The sequence below is a fragment of the Protopterus annectens genome, chromosome 17.part0 (genome assembly GCF_019279795.1).
Source record: "Protopterus annectens isolate FY-2018-M chromosome 17.part0, PAN1.0, whole genome shotgun sequence".
NCBI lineage: Eukaryota > Metazoa > Chordata > Ceratodontiformes > Protopteridae > Protopterus > Protopterus annectens.
Window position 1 is genome coordinate 149,278,505 of NC_056751.1, and position 20,969 is coordinate 149,299,473.

The 20,969-nt window shown below is 38.6% G+C and overlaps 1 protein-coding gene across 1 annotated transcript in view; it reads right to left on the minus strand.

The window, feature by feature from the left end:
* Positions 1 to 20,969, minus strand: part of HSD17B3 (hydroxysteroid 17-beta dehydrogenase 3) — a 636,754-nt gene that overhangs the window by 512,846 nt on the left and 102,939 nt on the right. The window contains exon 3 of the mRNA XM_044058972.1: positions 3,796 to 3,871. Within this exon, the coding sequence (XP_043914907.1) occupies positions 3,796 to 3,871 (76 nt within the window). The remainder of the gene's footprint in view (positions 1 to 3,795; positions 3,872 to 20,969) is intronic.

Below are 20,969 nucleotides of genomic sequence, written 5' to 3' on the forward strand. Positions count from 1 at the left end.
TTGATGGAAAACCCTATCATCATTTGAGTGGTGTTGCAATGGGCACACCAGTGGGAAATTCTTATGCGAATTTGGTTTTAAGGAAATGGGAGAACACATTTATATTTGGTGATTCTGTTTATTCATCACAGGTATTATTTTTCATCAATTTGTTGATGATATTTTTCTTGTGTGGAAGGGAAATGAAAATGAATTATTACAGTTTAATAATTTTATTGATGGTACTACAGAATTTTTGAGGTTCAAATCAAAGTATTCAGTTAGTAAAATTAATTTTCTTGATGTTGAGGTTTTTTTTATGAATGATTCTGGTTTGAACCCAACCGTATATAAGAAACCTCTGCAAAAGAAAAAATATTTAGATAGAAGCAGTATGCACCCGAAATTTTTATTTAAAAGCATTGTTAAAGCACAATTGACTAGATTTAGTAAACTGAATACAAATTATGTTTTATTTTTTGAACAATCTAATGAACTTATTTTAGATTTTATCAGTAAAGGGTATGAGAGGAAGATGTTAAATGATATTTATTCTGAGGTTGTAGCTGCGAGAAATGATGCCTCAAGACCTTATTTTTATTCTAATGGTACCATATCACAATCTTCCTTATGGATAGATTCTGATATTGAGAAGAAGAATAAATGGTTTTATGTAAGTACATTTAGTCAAGCTAGTAAAATTGTTGAAAGTATAATTAGAAAAAATTGGTGTATACTACTACTACCTGATTTGTTACAGCATATAGGTCCATTTTCCAATTTTTCATATAAAAATTGTCGTAACATAAATAGAAGGCTTTGTTATAAAGATTTCATATGGCCTTCAAATGTGTTACCGGTAAAATGTGGTACAGTACCTTATTTTAAGTGTTCTAACTGCACAAATATTAATAGAGATATTTCATTTATTCATCCAATAATGAAGAGAGAATATAGAGTAAAATGTGGAGCTACTTGTAACACAAACAATATAGTGTATTTAGCTACATGTAAAGCCTGTGAGGCATTTTATATAGGAAAATCAACTCGCAGGCTAAAGGATAGAATGGTTAAGCATATATCAGATATGAATAGGGGAGTATCAACCAATGCTTTAGCTTTACACTATAAGAGTTGTGGTCAAGTTCATACCTTTACTTTTAGGGCTTTAGATATGGTTATTAATTATCAAAGGGGTGGAGATATAAATAATAGGTTGGAAAGGAGGGAGTATGAGTGGATCATTCGTTTGAATGCTGATCACCACCCAGGTATAAATACAATGGTATCCCTAAAGCCTATTTTGAAATACAAACAAATGTGGCTGAAAAAGTGATTAATTGATTTTTTGTTTTTATTGGCTGTGTGACATCATGTGCTTCTTGAAAATGTGTACTTAATTGTGTTCTTAACTGAAGGTTTGTTATACTGATGAAGGATTGTATCCAAAAGCTTTATGTATTAAAAGCCTTTTGCGTTGTTATTACGCATGTTTTTTTTACATTCTTTTTAGTTAATTTATTTTTCAAAGGGCTAACATCAATTGTTGGTATGTCTTTATGTACTTTGATCTAGGTGTCCTATCTATAATAATAATAATAATAATGTGTGTGTGTGTGTGTGTGTGTGTGTGTGTGTGTGTGTGTGTGTGTGTGTGTGTGTGTGCATATACATGTCTGCATATATACATATATATATATATATATATATACGCAGATATATATATATATATATATATATATATATATATATATATATATATATATATATATATATATATATATATATATATATATATATATATATATATATATATATATATATATATATATATATATATATATATATCTATATCTATATATATGGGTCTACTTGAAAACACCGACATGCCAAAAACACCGACGACAAGAACACCGAGACCAGAAGATCGACAACTGAGATGACCGACAGTTTAAAAGCACGAAATTACACATGCCCGAGAAACCACAATCCCCACAATCAATAAAACAAAACAAATACCTTTTCCAAAAAGCAAACACACTACACAAGCACACCAAAAACCTTACAAACCTACACTAAACCTTACATACACAACTATCTATGCACTAACCTTAACCCAAACCCTCAGGTCCGTCACTATCGCACACTCACCTAACCCACGCCCTAACCCTAACTTACTTAACTCGCCCCTAACCCTAAAGTCTGTCATTATCACACACTTACCTCACCCGCACCCTAACCCTAACTCACTTAACCCGCCCCTAACCCTAGAGTCTGTCATTATCGCACACTTACCTTAACATGTCGATGTTCTCAGCATCGGGCTTTTAAACTGTCAGTCATCTCAGTTGTCAATCTTCCGGTCTCTGTGTTCTCGTTGTTGGTGTTTTGGTATGTCGGTGTTTTCAAGTAGACCCCTATATACATATATATATGTATATATATATATATATATATATATATATATATATATATGTACGCATATATGTATATATACATAGATATAGATATATACATATATTACACAAACATACATGCATACACATACACACACACTCACACATTATGATTTTTGGATGCTGGAATTTTTTTGTGCATCTGCTTGGTTTGTAGCTTTGCACACAATTTTCAAATCATGTACCTTTAATGCTGGACCACAAGTGCACATGCGCTAGCACACACACACATACACACACACACACACACACACACACACACACACACACACACACACACACACACACACACACACACACACAAAATAAGTTTATCTATCGTGTATAGCACAAAAGTACTACCAAGGAAATGCAGTTAAATTTTTGATAAATATCACCCAAAAATCCATACACAACTCCCCTTTTGGCCAAACAATATTTTAAATAGTACAGTGACAGAACATCATGTCTGAGCTCTTAAATATATATATATATATATATATATATATATATATATATATATATATATATATATATATATATATATATATATATATATATATATATATATATATATATATATATATATATATATATATATATAAAATTTTATTTTTATTTATCATTAACCGGATGAAACCTAACACATAAGTCCTACTTTCTTGGGATGACTTGGTCACTGCTGTGGTTAACTGACTTTATCACAGTCACATAGAGCAGATGAGTGGAACCAAACTCAGGACTGCACCATCACTTGCCATTTTCTCCTTACATGAGCATGATTTTTAATCTCCTGAACTGTGTGGGTATGAATCCTTGCAGTTGAAAATGGCCCATAAAACCCAGTGATCAATAATAAAGTTAGCCCCATACCCCCATCAAGCTGTTTGCCCATAGGCATTTTCTCAGTGCTGTGCAAAATGCTTACAAGTACTGTTCATTTCCCATATTAATTTCTTGTGTATCTTTGACTTGCTACTGATTATAACAACATAACAGCAAATATTTGATTACATTGGACAAAAATCAAAATATTTAGAAAGTACAGTTCACTGTTCAAATGCTTGCTGTTTCAGTACATTGGAAATTATATGATATTAAATAAATCACTTCTAACTCCAGACCACCCAAGGAACATTTAGAATTAACAACTCACATTACTCTAGGGATGTTTGAACTTTGTGCTAACTAAAATTTTCTAACTTCACTATGGTTCTTGATATTAGGGTAGCCTGTTGTATGATAAACACCTAAATTGTTGTTTGCTCATAAGCTAGACAAGAATTCACCAGTCTTTACATTTGAGGAATATGTAGTGAGTCTGTGTAACAGAAAAACACACAATAATAAAGTAAATAAAGTAAAAATGTTCTCTACTCACCAATTTCTGCAGCAACATTTTTCAATTTTTCAAGTGTTCTGCTAATAAGAATAATATTTAATCCCCTTTTAGCAAGCTGAAAGAAAGAAGACATTTGATAAGGTTAATCTAACAGAACTATCACAGCTACCACGCATTACATATGTGTGTGTGTGTGTGTGTGTGTGTGTGTGTACATGTGTGTGCATGCTTACGTGTGTGCATATGTGCATGTCTCTGTATATTTATATATCTCAGGTCTGTAATGACAAACCAAACAGCAACAATACAATGTCCTAAAGCATAGCAAATGCGATATCTACAACAAAAAATAAGTGCACAAACTCACATCACAAAACAGCAGAAAGCTTAAAGACATCATTTTTGTAGGGGGGTTCATTCCTTTCCATCCCACAGCATGTGGTATTTAACTGCTGTTATATCTTAATTGTCTAATATCTATCTCCAAAGTCACACAAACTTGGAGAAAAATGAATTTAGACAAATGAACTTACCTGATCACTTTTCCTCATGTCACATCACCTTAGAGAACTCAAAAGTGCTTGCAACAAAACAGACTTTGATATCATGTGACCTTGGCATAATGAGAAAGTAATGCCATAGCTGTGATCATATAGATGTCGAAAAAACAGAAGTCGGCATATCATATAAATTGCACTGTTTGGTGATTAAACAGTGATAATTATTGTCAGTAACACAAACCAAATATCCAACTGCTTTTCATATAGGAAATGCATACTGCTTATTTTAACCAGGATTTCAGAGGCAGCCCTGATTCTTAAGTAAAAAGTCTAAAAACTATGCCTGACAGTAATTCCACCTATTTGTATAAAAGTGTGCTCTTTAAATGTCGTGCCAATAAATATTGGAGGTTGGGGAATGAATTTCACTTAAAAATTTGTATATGGTATAACTGTTGTGTCGTGGGGTTCATATTTTTCATCCAGATTTTACATATATATATATATATATATATATATATATATATATATATATATATATATATAGATGGATCTACCTCAACCCACCAAAATTACATTTCTCGATTCGCGACCTCATTTTTCCAAAAGTGCATTTATCAGAAAATGCACTTTTGTGAAAAACTGAGTCAATGAAAAACAATCAAGGTTGTTGTTGTAGATCAAGACACAGTGAGGATAAGGGTAATATTCCATTTTCCCCACTGTAGTGTGATCTCAGAGTTAGAATATATAAGTAGCAGAGGTGGGGGGCACAGGGGAGCTTGCCCCCCTGCATAAATGTGTTTAGTGTTGTCATTTTTTTTTTATTTGCTTTTCATTGATTCAGTTTTTCATGAAAGTTCGGATAAATGAACTTTTGGAAAAATGGGGTCGCAAAATTATGTTTCAGAGAAATGCAATTTTGGTGGGTCGATGTAGACCCATATATATATATATATATATATATATATATATGTATATATATATATATAGTTTTTTATATATATATATATATATATATATATATATATAACTATATATATATATATATATATATATATATATATATACATACATACACACACACACACACACATACACACATACAGCAGATAGCATTTTTGCCTCACAGCAAGAGGTTCCCCTGTTCAGTTCTCAGCTGGGGTGCTTTCTGTGTGGAGTCTGCATGTCCGCCCTGTGTTTGCATGTGTTTCCTCCTGGTGCTCTGGTTTCCTCACACATTCCAGAAAAATGCAGTAGGTAGACTGAACACTCTAAATTGACCATAGGTGTGAGTGTACATGCAATTGTGTGGTGTGGAGGAACTACAGTGGCAGGGCTAGCCATCCGGCAGTGTAAACCTTGGCTCTAGATGATTGTCACTGTTGAAGTGACACCCTGACCCCATGTGCAAAAATGGGAAAAAGGGGCTGTCATGGATGGATTGATATATATTTATTTATATACTTTTATACACACACACACAGATGCAGTTTGCCCTGTTGCATGAGCTCTTCAGCTGAAGTATGGATCTCTGAATATCTTGATTGATAACACTATGTTGAATGAGTGGGAGTGGACATTGTTCAAGATCATTAGACAATGGGGTCTAGGGAGTTTCCCTTTTCCCTACTGTTGTGCAATCTCACATTGTTATATAGATGTAGTGGGGATGGGGGTAATTGCCCACCTGAATCTTGTTCACACACACATACACACACGCACACACACACACACACGCGCGCGCACACACACACACACACACACACACACACACACACACACACACACACACACACACACACACACACACACACACACCTGATTATAAATAGATTCACATTATGCTGCTGGAGCTGTGCAGATTTTAGTCTTTACAACTGACAGCACTGGATTGCATTGTTTAAGTTACCTACTGTACAAGTACTGCAGTAATAGTAGAATCTGCTGAGGCAGCTCAGGGGAAATAAAAGTGCAGACACTGTTAAAGTCCTTCCCGGCAACAATAAGCATCACACAATTACCTGTGTACTTGAGGTACATTAAGAAATACAGTCATTCATTAATTCTTTATACAACTATCTGAACTTGCCAAGAGGACCCTTTACTCTTAAAACCAAGGCTGAGAGCCAGCATGCCAGAAACAATATATCCTATACTACATACGCTCTTATCTAAGTATAATTTAGTTTCATAGGTAGGTACTAGGCTATCTGCCTGAGGGCATTTATAAGCCTAGCCAGAGTGTGTCAGCTTTCGCCGCTCCATTGATTACTTACCTGAGCCTCTGTCAAGAAGAGCCAATGAAGTGATCCCAGGGGTGTATTTTCTGTTACCCATCCACTCATCAAGGTTTCTCTTGAAGTGTTAGTGAGGGGCTCTGTCTAATGTAGTTAGGAATTTTGTTCCAAAGCATGGGGAGTCTCTGTGACAAGAATCTATCCATCCAGCATGTTCTGTTTATTGTTGTGGCAAGGTTTAGCTCACTAGAGCGAGTGGCTCACAGTGACTTGGATTTCTTTAGGCGGAGCATGTCCATCAATTCTGAGTTGGACATGGCTTTGTAAGTCAGGCAGAGATTACCTCTGAGTAAGCAATATGCCACTAAGTACAGCCAGAGTTTTTTCCAGTCGGGCTGCATAGGACGTATGTTTGAGGCCAGTAATCCTCTTGGTGAGGTACTTTTGTGGTCTTTCCAGCTGTTGGAAGTGTCTTGTGAGGTACATCCCAAATGAGGAATTGTACTCTATGATGGGTCTGATGAGTGACAAGCAGGGGTGCACTATAACCTCTTTATTTCTAGATGTGAACCCTTTAGTAATTAGATGGGCTACATAGAAGGATTTCCTAACTACTTTGGCAATATGATTGTCAAAGGAGAGATTACTATCTACCTGGGTCCCCAGATCTCTTATTACCTCTTCTGTATTAAGGGGGCTGCCACCTATGTGGTAATTCATGGGTGTTTTGTTTTTCCCAAATGGGATCACTATGCATTTTTTGGCATTTAGCTTGAGACCATGACTTTGACACCAGGTGTCTGTCTCAGTAAGGCCCTTTTGGAGAATGTCCATGTCAGCCGGAAAGTCAATTATGGCTCCCAGTCTGCAGTCATCTGCGAACTTGGTTAGCCATTGTCCTCCTGTGTTTGCCTGTACTTCTGAGAAGTATATGCCAAACAGTAGGGGTCCCAGGACCAAGCCTTGTGGGACACCACTTGTGACTGGTTTAGAGTCGGACCTGGAACCCGCTTTTATTACCATGTGAGTTCTGTCTGTAAGCCAGTTGGCAACCCATCTTGTGACGTAGGGGTTTATGTTCAGGCTGGTGAGTTTTTCTATAATTTGTGAGTGTCAAAAGCCTTGGTGAGGTCAAGGCAGGCTGTGTGAACCACCTTCCCCTCATCTATGGCATTGGTGACTGTCTTGAAGAAGTCATCCAGGTTTAGTAGGCATGATCTGCCCTTAATAAAGCCGAACTGGGTTGGGTCTAGTGTTCGGAGGTTCCCAATGTCTTTGTTAATGAGTTCCATGATGATGCTCTCCATAGCCTTGCAGACCAGGCTAGTCAGGCTTATGGGGTGATAGTTACCGGGGTCAGTTGTGGCCCCTCCTTTGTGGACCGGAATAACCATTGCTGTGCGCCATTCTATGGGCATGTAGCATTGGGAGAGGTTGAGGTTGAACAGTGTGTTTAGGTGAGGGGTTAGTTCATTCTGTAGTTTGTGCAAGATGCAGCCTGGGACACCATCTGACTCCACTGATGCTGCGCTTTTGGCTTTTGAAAGGGCTATTTCACCTGTGTGTCTATGATTTCCAGGACACTACACGTTTCTGGTATTGTTGTGGGCCCTTTTGGGGGTGAGAGGGGGGTGAAGTTTGCACTGAATCTATCTGCCAAGATGTTGGCAATATCAGTAGGTTCAGTATATTTTGTGCTATTTTGCACTAACTCAGAGCATATCTGTGAGTTGCCACTTAGATTCTTGACATAGCTAAAGAAGGATTTGTGGTTATCTTTTGAATCCTTGGCGATTTTTCTTTCAAAGTTAGCCTTGGATGATTTTATGAGGGACCTCAGTTTCTTACTGATACTGATCAGGGTCTTGGGATTTGCTTTTTTTCTGAACTAGTTTCCTCCTTCTGTTGTATAGCCTGTTTATGGCAGGGGTCCACCAGACTGATTTCCTTCTCTTAGCGGAGTGAGTCTTGGTTTTGCTAGCGATGGCACGATCCACACATCCTTGTAGGTGCTCATAGCGTGCATTTGTAAAGGTTCCTGCATCTTGGACACAGTTATCCTTTAGTGTGGGGGCTGTGAAACTTACCACCTCTGTCTTAAGTAAGGTGAGGTTTGCTATAGAAACGTTTTTCACTGTGGTTTCTTTGGTTGGGGTGGTGGTGTGGTGTGGACATCCAGAGTGATTAGTTTATGGTCTGATCTAACCTGTCGCCCATGTTGGTGATGACGAGGTCCAATATGTTTTCACCTCTGGTAGGGGAGTTTACCAGATGATCCAGGGCATTTGAGATGATAAATTCCAGGAAGCGCTGGGCCTGGGAGTTTGTACTTGAGTAGTTTTCCCAGTTAATGGTAGGGTAATTGAAATTGCCCAATATCAGGGTGTTCGGTAGGACCTTCATGTTTTCCAGTGTCTCCAGAAAGGTGGAGTGGTGGTCCTGGGTCATGGAGGGTGATCTGTAGTAGGCCACAATTTGCATTGCAGATTTGCCCAATGTTATTTGCGCATGGATGATCTCAAAGGTAGCATGCTGCGTCACTAACCTGGAGGTGTAGGTATCCTTGATGAATATTGATACACCCCCTCCTTTTGTGTTTCGGTCCATGTTCTGTGGCCGAAATGTGTGGTATGAGTTGGAGCCTTGAACCAGGTTTCAGTTACTGCACAGATGTTCTCCATACTGAGGAGTGCTTCGAGCACGTGCATTTTGAGATTTAAACCCCTGGCGTTGAATAGCATAACCCTCATTTTTTTTATTTGCGCTGTTTATGGAGGTGAGTTTGACTTTTGAGCCTTGCCTAAAAAAGGCATTATGGGGTCAGCAAGGGCCTTGGCCAGTATTCGAAAGCCTAGGGGGGACGGGTGCAAGCCGTCTCTTGCGAAACGACGAGGCTTGTCGAGCATGTTGTCCCAGGCTGACAGACACTGGATCACCTTTGAATGACACCAGAAGCTACTTTGAATTTGTTGCTGGGACTTAATTGCTGCATTCTTGCACCTTTGTTCCTGCTAAACGGATTCTACATTAAGAGAGATTTGGTCTGCATTCCAGTTGCTGATCTGTCTCCAAGCTGAGAATCAGTTTGGTCAGCTTTAATATGATTTGGTCACTGGCTGGAGGGTCATGATGTTTATTTTAACAGCTTTCTCAGCTGCTATAAAGTTAGCATATTTGCATGACACTGCTCATCATAAAGTGCTGCTTTGCAATGCTCTGTATAGTCACAAGTACTTTGAATTAAAATTTTCCCTATAAAAGACTACATCAAAAATCCTCCCAGTATCAAGTTCCTCAAGCAGTGACTGACTTTCACATTTAGGAGCCCTGCTAATACAAGTAACAACCTAGTAGCCAGGTGGTAACCCATCTTGTAACATCTACTGGTAAGAAAGCATGAGTTAGGGTGATATAACAATGGATGTGAACATCCTTCAACAAAGTAGCAAATGTCTCATACTTACTGACAACCATCTAATTCTAAAGCAAACTGATACAGTATGTGAGAAATGTAGTTACACAATGTCACTGGAGTCAAAGTTCTCATTTAACAACACAAACAAGACCAGACAAGTTTGCAGTAACAAACACGTTGCACTCACTACACATAGTATGGACCAGACACATAGACCCATATATGCTGTGGCTCCTAAATATAATCTTCCAAAAATAAAAAGACATTCCACATATCACACACAAAACAAGTATCCCCAGCAACCTCTAGAGCACTCTGTTACGACAACCTGCACCAAAACACATAAAGCATTATCACAAGGTGTCTCATCCTCTCACCCCATAGGGCAAACTGTCACAAAACACAATATTTTAGTTATAGGTTACTCTGTTGTGAAACACACCAATGTCCCACTCACCAAGCTGGGCAAGTGAGCAAGGAGAGAGTCACAGTCAGCTGCCTGTTAGGGGTCAGGATCTGCCAGATCACGCATGCACTGATGTCATTGCACCATAAGTAACAGTAAATGACCCAAGATGTACATCCTTGGACTATATGAAGAGAGACATGATAGACCTCTCACAGACCTATATAAGCCAAGAATTGAGCAGCATTCTACCTTCTCCAAGGATGATGCCACAGTACAAATAGAAGATAATTGACGTTAACAATTTTTGTCTGCCTAGGAGGATATGGTAGACAGACCAAGCTCTCTGCCACGGTCTGCATCTTTCTCCACTAGGTTTTTGAATATTGGCTAAAACATTGTCCACTGTCACAGTGCCTTTTTTAGGCAGTGCCATCCTGATAAACCTACTGAATTAGCAAAACCAACTCAGAATAATCTAAAGGTGTGACTGCTCAGTTCCAGGAGGCTAAACAGGAAATTCCACTCAGTGCAAGCTTTCCTAGGTACCTTTGCAGTTACTGAGACTTAAGTATAAAGCCACAGTGGACACCCCAACAGTGGTAGCTACTGCACAGGTAGGGTCTAAAAATGGGGGGATGTCTCAATCTATATCAAACACAAATGCACCTCAAAGTTGATCAAACAGTATAACATACTTCTCCACATCACCCTTACCATATGTAAAGTCAATAACTATATCCTTGCAAGCTATAGGTCCCCCTCTGCAACACAAGAAGCCCATACAATGTATTTGAACATACTAGAGACTCTCCTTTTTAAACCCAACAAAATATTCACAGGTGGCTTTACCTATCCCAGCATTAATTGAGAATCATACCCAACCTCAAACGGGCAGGCCCAGAGATTCCTGGACTTCATTAATACAAGCATCCTTGAACAGCTAGTCTGCATGCCCACCTGGGGCACAAGTTTGCTTGACCTGGTGCTCATGGGGCAAAGATGCACTTTCCCTAGTGTATAGTCCTTATTGATCAGATCAGATCAAAAGGCTGTCTTCTTTGAAATAAATATTAAGTCCAGCTAACTTTGGAACATTTAAAGACTATTTCAAGGACAAATGCTTCCTACTAAGCACAGTCTAGCAAAATTCCAAGCCCTCCCAAACCCTGAGAACACAGCTGCATATGCAGAATTGTTCAGAGAAACCCCATACAATCATGTAATAACTGCACTGAGACAACTGTGTCTACACCAAATAAACATAACCGCCAAAAAACAAGCCACCCTGGTGGAATCCCAGTATCAGTAGGTTGTATAGGTTCATAGGTAGGTACTAGGCTATTGGCCCAGGGGCCTACATAAGCCTAGCCAACAAGGTTCCCTGGCTTACGCCACCCAAGAAAGTTATTTTTCTGTGTCAATGTCGAGTAGAGACACAGAAGTGATCCACGGGGTGTATTTCCTATTTCCCATCCACTCATCAAGATTTTTCTTGAAGAGTGATAATGAAGAACTTTGCTTGACATAGATGGGTAGCCTCTTGCAGAGTATGGGAATTCTCTGGGATAGGAATCTATCCCTCCAGCATGTCCTGTTTATTGTGGTGACAAGGTTTAGGTCCCTAGAGCGTGTAGCTTGGAGGGATTGGGATTTCTTTAGGTGTAGCATGTCCAACAGCTCTGGGTTTGACATAGCTTTATATGTTAGGCAGAGATCACCTTGGAAAAGGTGATATGCTACAGATTAAAACTAGAGGTTTTTGAGATGGTCAGTGTAGGGCATTTAAAACAAAAAACACGGACGGTGGCAAATATGCTGTCACACAAATATAATTTATTTATTTTAAGTGCTTTTTGTCAGCTCCAACAGCTGACTTCTTCAGAAACACTCTCAATCGGTAAAAGTGTAGGGCATTTGTTTGAGGCCCGTAATCCTCTTTGTGAGGTACGTCTGTGGCCTTTCCAGCTGCTGCAGATGTCTTGTGAGGTACATTCCAAAAGGGGCGTTGTACTCTATAATGGGTCTAATGAGTGTCGAGTAGAGGGGAACAATGACCTCTTTTTCCTGAATGAGAACCCTTTTATGATGAGGTGTGCCACATAGAAGGACTTCCTGACTACTGTGGTGATGTGACTATCAAAGGAGAGACTACTGTCCACCTGGGTCCCAAGGTCTCATCACACATTCAGTGTTAAGTAGATTTTTCCCTATGTGGTAGTTCATGGGTACAGAGTTTTTTCCAAAGGGGATGACACTGCACTTTTTGGCACTGAGTTTCAGGCCATGGCTCTGACACCAGGCATCTGTCTCAGTGAGGCCCTTCTGTAGGATGTCCACATCATTTGGGGACTTGACTATGGATCCTAGTTTGCAGTCATCTGCAAACTTCGTTAGCCAGAGGCCTTCTGTGTTAGCCTGTACTTCAGAGAAGTATATACCAAAATGGAGACAAAAGAAATAAAGACAATTATGTCCAAAAACAGGAAGGGCATTGCCCAGCAAGGTAAACACTCCCTCATCAATCTGAGCAAGAAACGTAAGTCCACCAAAGCCAAATTTTAGGTAAAAATAGCCTCCCCAAGGACAGCTATACGACTTTCTTCATTTAAGACTGCAACCTTAAAGGCAACACACAACAATGTGCTAAACTAACAACAGATGGACCCACCAATATGCAGCCAGAGGATATAGCAAATCTACTGGCCACTAAATTTAGAAACAATTTTAGTCCCCCAACATTATCCCCCCCTTACCCCCCTGGAAAATACCCTCCACCATTTCTCCACCAAATATTACTAGGGAGCAAGTTCTCACTGTGCTCTCTAAGGTGAAGAGCACTGCTTTAATTGGTCTTGATAATATCTTAGCATGTCTACTAAACAGAATAAAACATGGCTTGTAAAGCCTGCTAGGACCTCTATTCAACCACAGCTTCCAGACAGGGTTCATGCCTAACAAATATCACCACAAATACCTGATCTAACGACCTAAACCTTGTTTGTGACATAAAACAGGACACGTTCAAGGGACAAGTATATGTCTCAAAGTGTACTCTTTCTTTAGAATAGGCATCTTATCCATGTGAAGCAAAGCTCATCCTTAACCCAATTCAACAGTAACCAATGCATAGAAAATCATAAATTTACCCCTGGTATGGCACCTATTCAGCTCATGAATGCTAGATGTGTACAAGCCTATATAATAATCATAAATTTCATTGAGTGTTGACATATTGAGAAATGTCAGCATTCTTTCTTCTTCTTCTTTCGGCTGCTCCCATTAGAGGTTGCCACAGCAGATCAACTGTTTCTTTCTTCCTGTCCTCTGCATCTTGCTCTGTCACACCAACCACCTGCATGTCCTCTCTCACCACATCCATAAACCTTATCTTAGGCCTTCCTCTTTTCCTGTTACCTGGCAGCTTCACCCTTAGCATTGTTTTCCCAATATACTTTGCATCCCTCCTCAGCACATGTCCAAACCAACTTAATCTTGCCTCTCTGGCTTTGTCTCCAAACCTTCCAACCTGGGCTGACCCTCTAATATACTTATTCCTAATCCTGTCCATCCTCGTCACACCCAATGCAAATCTTAACATTTTCAGCTCTGCCACGTCAAGCTCTGACTCCTGCCTTTTTGTCAATGCCACTGTCTCCAACCCATATAACATATCTGGTCTCACTACCCTCTTGTAGACATTCCCTTTCACTCTTACTGGTACTCGTCTATCACAAATCACTCCTGACACTCTTCTCCACTCACTCCATCCTGCCTGTACTCTCTTCTTCACCTCTCTTCCACACTCACCATTACTCTGAACTGTTGATCCCAAGTATTTAAACTCATCCACCTTCGCCACCTCTACTCCCTGCATCCTCACCATTCCTCTATCTTCCCTCTCATTCACACACACATATTCTGTCTTAGTCCTGCTGACCTTCATTCCTCTTCTCTCTAGAGCATATCTCCACCTCTCCAGGGTCACCTCCACCTGTTCCCTACTCTCACTACAGATCACAATGTCATCTGCAAACATCATAGTCCACGGGGACTCCTGTCTGATCTCATCTGTCAATCTGTTCATCACCATTGCAAATAAGAAAGGGCTCAGAGCTGATCCTTGATGTAATCCCACCTCCACCTTAAACGCATCCATCACTCCCACCACAGACCTCACCGCTGTCACACTACCCTCGTACATATCCTGTACCACTCTTACATACTTCTCTGACACTCCTGACTTCCTCATATAATACCACAACTCCTCTCTAGGCATCCTACCATATGCTTTCTCTAAGTCCACAAAGACACAATGCAACTCCTTCTGACCTTCTCTATACTTCTGTAGTGCTTTTTCCTGGCATGAAACCATACTGCTGATCACTAATCATCACCTGCCTTCTTAACCTAGCTTTCACTACTCTTTCCCATAACTTCATGCTGTGACTGATCAATTTAATCCCTCTGTAGTTACTACAGCTTTGCACATCACCCTTATTCTTAAAAATTGGTACCAAAACACTTTTTCTTCATTCTTCAGGCATCCTCTCACTTTCCAAGATTTCATTAAACAATCTAGTTAAAAATTCACTGCCATTTCACTTAAACACCTCCATGCTTCAACAGGTATGTCATCTGGACCAACAGTCTTTCCATTCTTCATCCTCTTCATAGCTATCCTAATTTTCTCCTTGCTAATCCACTGCACTTCATGATTCACTATCTGCACGTCATCCAGCCTTCTCTCCCTCTCATTCTCTTCATTCATCAGCCCCTCAAAGTACTCTTTCCATCTGCTCAACACACTCTCCCTGCTTGTGAGTACATTTCCCTCATTATCCTTTATCACCCTTACCTGCTGCACATCTTTACTAGCTCGGTCCCTCTGTCTAGCCAATCGGTACAGGTCCTTTTCTCCCTCCTTAGTGTCCAACCTTTTATACAACTCGTCATACGCCTTATTCTTAGCCTTTGCCGCCTCTGTCTTTGCCATGCACCTCATCTCCTTATACGTCAGCATTATTTAGGTAAATTTGTGAAAGACTTGTTTAGGCTTAAATTGACTCTTGGACCAGTATCCTGCTAACTACCTATGAACCTATCAACCTGTCTAGAGCCATGATTTTTAATCTATTCAAGTTACATTTTGAAAGGTTAGTGATAAATGTTTCCATATTATGTATGAACAGGTTATGCATCAGGCTATACACCACTTTGACTATACTGTTGTCTGAGTGCCAGAGTTGGAAGGTGATTAATCATTGTGTTAGGTAAACATTCATAGTTGCTTATGTTATTTGGCATTGAAGTGAGTGTCCAGTCTAACATGGATTGTCTGTAACTATTGAGTGTTGTGGGGGAAGTGATTAGCTGAGTAAATCCATATATGTTTATAGAGTTAGTGAGGGTGGTATAATTTATTACTTGCCAATCAACAGAGAAGTCTCCTAGTATGAGAGTTTTGTGGGAAATGTGAGTCATCCAGTAAAGATTGTCCACTGCTGAAGTGATGGTGTCAAGTTAAATGTATTTGGCAGGAATGCAAATGGTTTGTGTGTTTATTTTGAGGAAATCATTTCAGTGATTTTAAATTTGGGCAGAATGTGGAGGTAGAGGGTCAATTCCAGAGTATTTTTGTAGAATATGACTTCTACATCTGCCTTTCTGTTTGTTCTTTCCTTTCTGTGGATATCATAACCTGGGAGAAGGATCTTTTCATCTCTTATGTCTGATTTTAGTCAGGTTTCTGTTGTGATCTATAAGTCTGGGGTATTTAAAGCTGGGTTTGCATGGATGTTCGATATCTTATTCAAAGGCTTCTGAGATTCATGTTGAGTAATAGTAATCTCCATCCACTTTTACAGAGTAGGGATGTGTAGGAGGTATTTTATTTTGGGGGGATCAGAGTGGTAGGTGGTTGTTCTGTGGATTCTGGGTTGGGATGGATATCACCACTATGGTTGGGTATACATATAAACTGATGTTTGCAGGACTATAACCATTAATATATATATATATATATATATATATATATATATATATATATATATATATACTTGTAGCTTAAACTATATTGCATTACTGTAGGATTGTGAGACAAATATCTGTAGTTAAAGATGTCACTGTAAAAAGATACAGACTGGATATGTTAAAAAAGTAAGAAGAAATATTGTATTTGGAATCATTGGGGTTGGTGGATGCTGGATAGGTGTCTTGAAGAGGTATATGGTAGGATTTTGTGAGCCAAAGTTTAGTATCTGGAGTATGAGTATATGATAAATAGGTATTGTGCTGGTGGAGGGATGTGTGGAAGTACAGAAATGGCATTTAGTTTGGTTGGATCAGAATGTAGTTAGGTGTTCGTGAATATTTGTTTGCATTTCTGGTAGTGGTATTTGCAGTATTAAGACTAATGAGTAGGTTGGAGAATTAGAGACATGCTACAGCAGTAGGTGGCATAAGAAATATGTTTTTTTGCTTGGTGTTTGTACTAAGTAAAATGAGTGTCACTAGAGCTGAATAAGTATATTGTTGGTTTTGTTTGATGAGAGTGTTTTGCAGGTAGAAGTTATTATTTGAGAGGGAAATATGTGGTACAAAATGGAATGGAATTTATTTGGATAAGAGTAGTTAAGTGAAATAGGTTTTCTGCTGGCTGTTATGCTGTGCAGGCGGAGCTTGAAGAAATCAAATGTGGTGTAGATGGGTTGTGTGGGAATTAGGCTAGAAGAGATGTTGATTCCAAATACTCTTCTAGTACTGATGGTATGAAGATTTGTAACTTATTTTTTAATTCTGATTTTAATGCTTTATCAGTAATCTATGTAGCATAAAATCTGAATGACAAGGCATTTACTGATGAGCACTTTAAAATTGGATCATTCAATGAGTTAGTGATCTGAAGAAGTCGAAAATCATAAAATCTCTGAGATGTACTGAAAGCATAGTGGAGGTTTATTCTGCCAAAACCTCCTCTTCTGACTTCTTTCAAACTACTCAGGCAACTCTACTCTGAAGTCTTGCCAGATTACTAATGTCCTACTCCATCATGAAGAATGAACCCAGTAATAATATAAAGAAAAGCTATTGCAGTACTTGTGTGAAGAAATTACACAGTGTTATTTGTACTTGCATGTCTGGCTGAGGTTTTGTACATAATTTCAGTTTAACCTGTGTATTATAAGCCAGCATGACTAGCTATGATATTGTAAATAAATTCTTACATGTTGATTTATGATCTGTTTGTAAGAATGTTTTAAAGACTTGAACAGTGTCATTTTACATGTCTAACTATGCATGTTTATGATAAGAGTCTAAAAGCAAACTATCTCAGATTCAGCCATACCTCCCAACTGTACCAAATTAATCATTTTTTACCAAGTTTTGGGGACCAAATAATGGGGTGCTATTATTCCCGAGTGGCACCCCTTCATTTCTGACTTTTTCCCCAGCTTCTTAGCTGACGTCATCACGTGCACAATGACGTCAGCTCCGTTAGGGCTACCAGCAAGCTCCGTCAGGGCTACCAGCCTATCGGAATTGAGCTCAGTACACATATTTCCCCATCATGTCATTTCTGGACTTTGAATGGATATGTGCAAATGAGGAAACAGTTTATATGGACCTTTCGGGAAGTCAACGAACATGTAGGAAACATGTTTTCTCTTTAGTAGGTGAGCTAACATATTCAATTCTGCTGTTCTTTATTTTTTGAGCAAAGAGTGTGTGGGTGTGTGTGTGTGTGTGTGTGTGTGTGTGTGTGTGTGTGTGTGTGTGTGTGTTTGCAAATTCCCCCAATTTAATACACCTGGTGTCTAGAGGTACTCAGGCTCAAACCCTGTACCTTGGGTACAAGGTAAAAAGAGCCTAAAGTCCCTAGCCACCACCTGTTCCTCATAAAATCTGTGGTTTTCAAGATTTTTTGTGGCAAATCTCTAAAGGATTTAATTCACTAAATAATGACAGGCATTTGAATTGCAGACTTCATATGCTTCAGAAAATAAATGATAACACAAAACCTTTTATTCTAGCAATTTTCTAACTTTATAACATCAGTATTGCTTTTCAGGATTGTGGCAAATCATCACTGAAGGATTGAATTCACTGAATAATGGCAGGCATTTGAATTTCAGACTTCATACTCTTCAGAAAATAAATGCTAACACAAAACCTTTTATTCTACCAATTTTCTAACTTTATAAGTATTTGAAATTTGTCCCTATTTTGGGGCTGTATTCCACCATTATTGGCTTTGTCCAGGTTTTTTGTGCAAAGAGGTTCAGAGCTATGGTGAGAAGTGAGAACTGAATTCATTAAATGATAGCCATTTAAGTTGCAGTCTTCCTATCTTTCAGCAAACTGCTGATTTGGCATAGTGGTATGTTTCTTTGACTATAGTATTCAGGGTCCTGGATTCAAGACTTGGCAGTGAAATGCATCGTGGTAACACATTTTATTCTAACAACTTTCCAAAATGTTTGTCCCCCCAAAAAAAAAACTGAAATTGAAAATAATTGCGAGAAGCTGTGCAAGATGCCTGTGGCTTACACTACTGTCATTGTATTTATATATATATATATATATATATATATATATATATATATATATATATATATATATATATTGTGTGGGTGTGAAAGTAGACTTTTATGATGGACATGTTCTGAATTGGGCAGTTTTGTTATTATTGGTTCATGCATTTTGTTTCATTGCCTACTGGAAAAATGTTCAAACAATAAATTTAAAATGCACTCTGTCTAAAAATTGTGCTGTATTATACAAGGAATATAATGTAATAAAGTCAGGGAGGTGTATCAAAGAACACATGTATGTTTCTTATTTTGTGTGCAAGGGGTCAATGATTTGAAAACAGCCCAAAAGTAATCTTTATCCACCGCTGGCCAGATGCATTTTCTTTGTATGTGGTGTGGGTTTCAATGCTTTCAATGAATGCAAGTTTCAAGGGCAGAGAAGTTTTAATGCCAAGTCTATTTTCATTGTGAGATAGTATTACTTTGTTTAGCAGCTTTGTTGTTAGCGTATCTCTCTTAGTGTTTGTGCATTATACTATAAAATGTAAAAATAAAATCCAAATAATCATTGCAGAAGTAAAGCAGAATGTACACATTAGTGTTTATAGTAAATGGGGCAAAATAGACAGGTAATTGGACATTGGAATGGCTGCAGGGGGACTCTGGTGCCATATTTTGGTTGTCTGTTTTTCAGTTTGTGTTTGAAAGTTGGCATCCTACAATTCCATTGGAGTAGGTGGGGTTACATAATTATGTATGCAAATTTGATGTTAATCAGCATACAGATTTGTACCTATTTTTCCATGGGCCTTGTCCAGATTTTTGATGTTTCCAGGTTGAGAGATATGGATTCATCTGATCTGCAGATGATGTCATTGGAAAGTTGACAGTTGCTATGTGTTACTGTCAGAAGCTGAGAGACAGGAAGTAACTTTAGTAAACAGCTGTTGGTTGATTTTCAAAATATGAATTGAAAATTATAACTGGGACAGTTGTGACAGTTAGGCTAGTCTATAAAAAAGTCTGCTGAAGACAGTTGTTGTCAGAAGTCAGTTACAGTTGTCAGTTGTGCTGTGCAGTGAATTACTCAAAAAGAACTCACCAAAAACTGTAAGCCTGCCTTTGCTCTGTTGTAGTAATTTAGTTTAGATCAGGGGCAGTGTTCTTTAGTCAGTCAGGAAATTATAATTAATCAGCTGGATCAGTTACAGTTTTTCTAAATGTTAGATTTCTATACTTCAGTATTGATTTCATTTTGATGGTGATTGAGTTCTGTTTGTTTATTGGAAATTACTGTTTTATATATTTTTATTAACTTACAATGTGGCTGGTTAACCAGTGTTTTCTTTAGTGATTTGAGAGTGCTTTGATAACTTCCCAGGCCACTCTGAAAGCCTGGCTGCATTAGGTAATTTCCTATCATTTGTTTTAATATCTAATTTTCATAATTAGATATTCCTTTAAAAGGGCATGTAGGCTCTCTGACTGGTGGCAGCATGTTACTGTATTATTTTGGGGAAGAGGCACAGCTGGAAATCTGTGCCAAGCTTTCCCAAAAGTGTTATGATGTGTGAGAATTAATCTATTTAAATGTGAGTGCATCAGAGGTCTTAAACTGGGACACGTTGCTCTGAATTGTGCAATAAGGAGTTATATTTGGGGTGGACAGAAGAATACAGTCCAGTCTCAAGGTATAGAACATGTTCCTGTTATGCTTTTAGGGGAAAATTGTGGAATATTACTCCTGTTTCAGTGACAGTCTCACACTGGAGTCAGTAGTGAGGACTGAAGCTCCTTAGTTACTGACCCAGGCTTGTGGGAAACGTCACATTATTGTTGGTACTCTGGTGAGATATTGTCCGAACGTCACATTATTTGGTAGCAGTTCAGTGGTATATTATCTGGAAGTCACAACTTGTATCCACAATTCCATCCTTGTGGTCATTGTCCATGGCTTATGATCATAGTCAATGATGAGGGTAGTGACTGACAAGGAAACTGACAGTTATGTCTGGCTCAGATCTCACTTCACTTGAAAGTTCAGCACAATGTCTGCAGTACTGTTATTGATATAACACTGGGAATTGTTAATGTGGTGGTCTTCTTTGACTCTTTTGC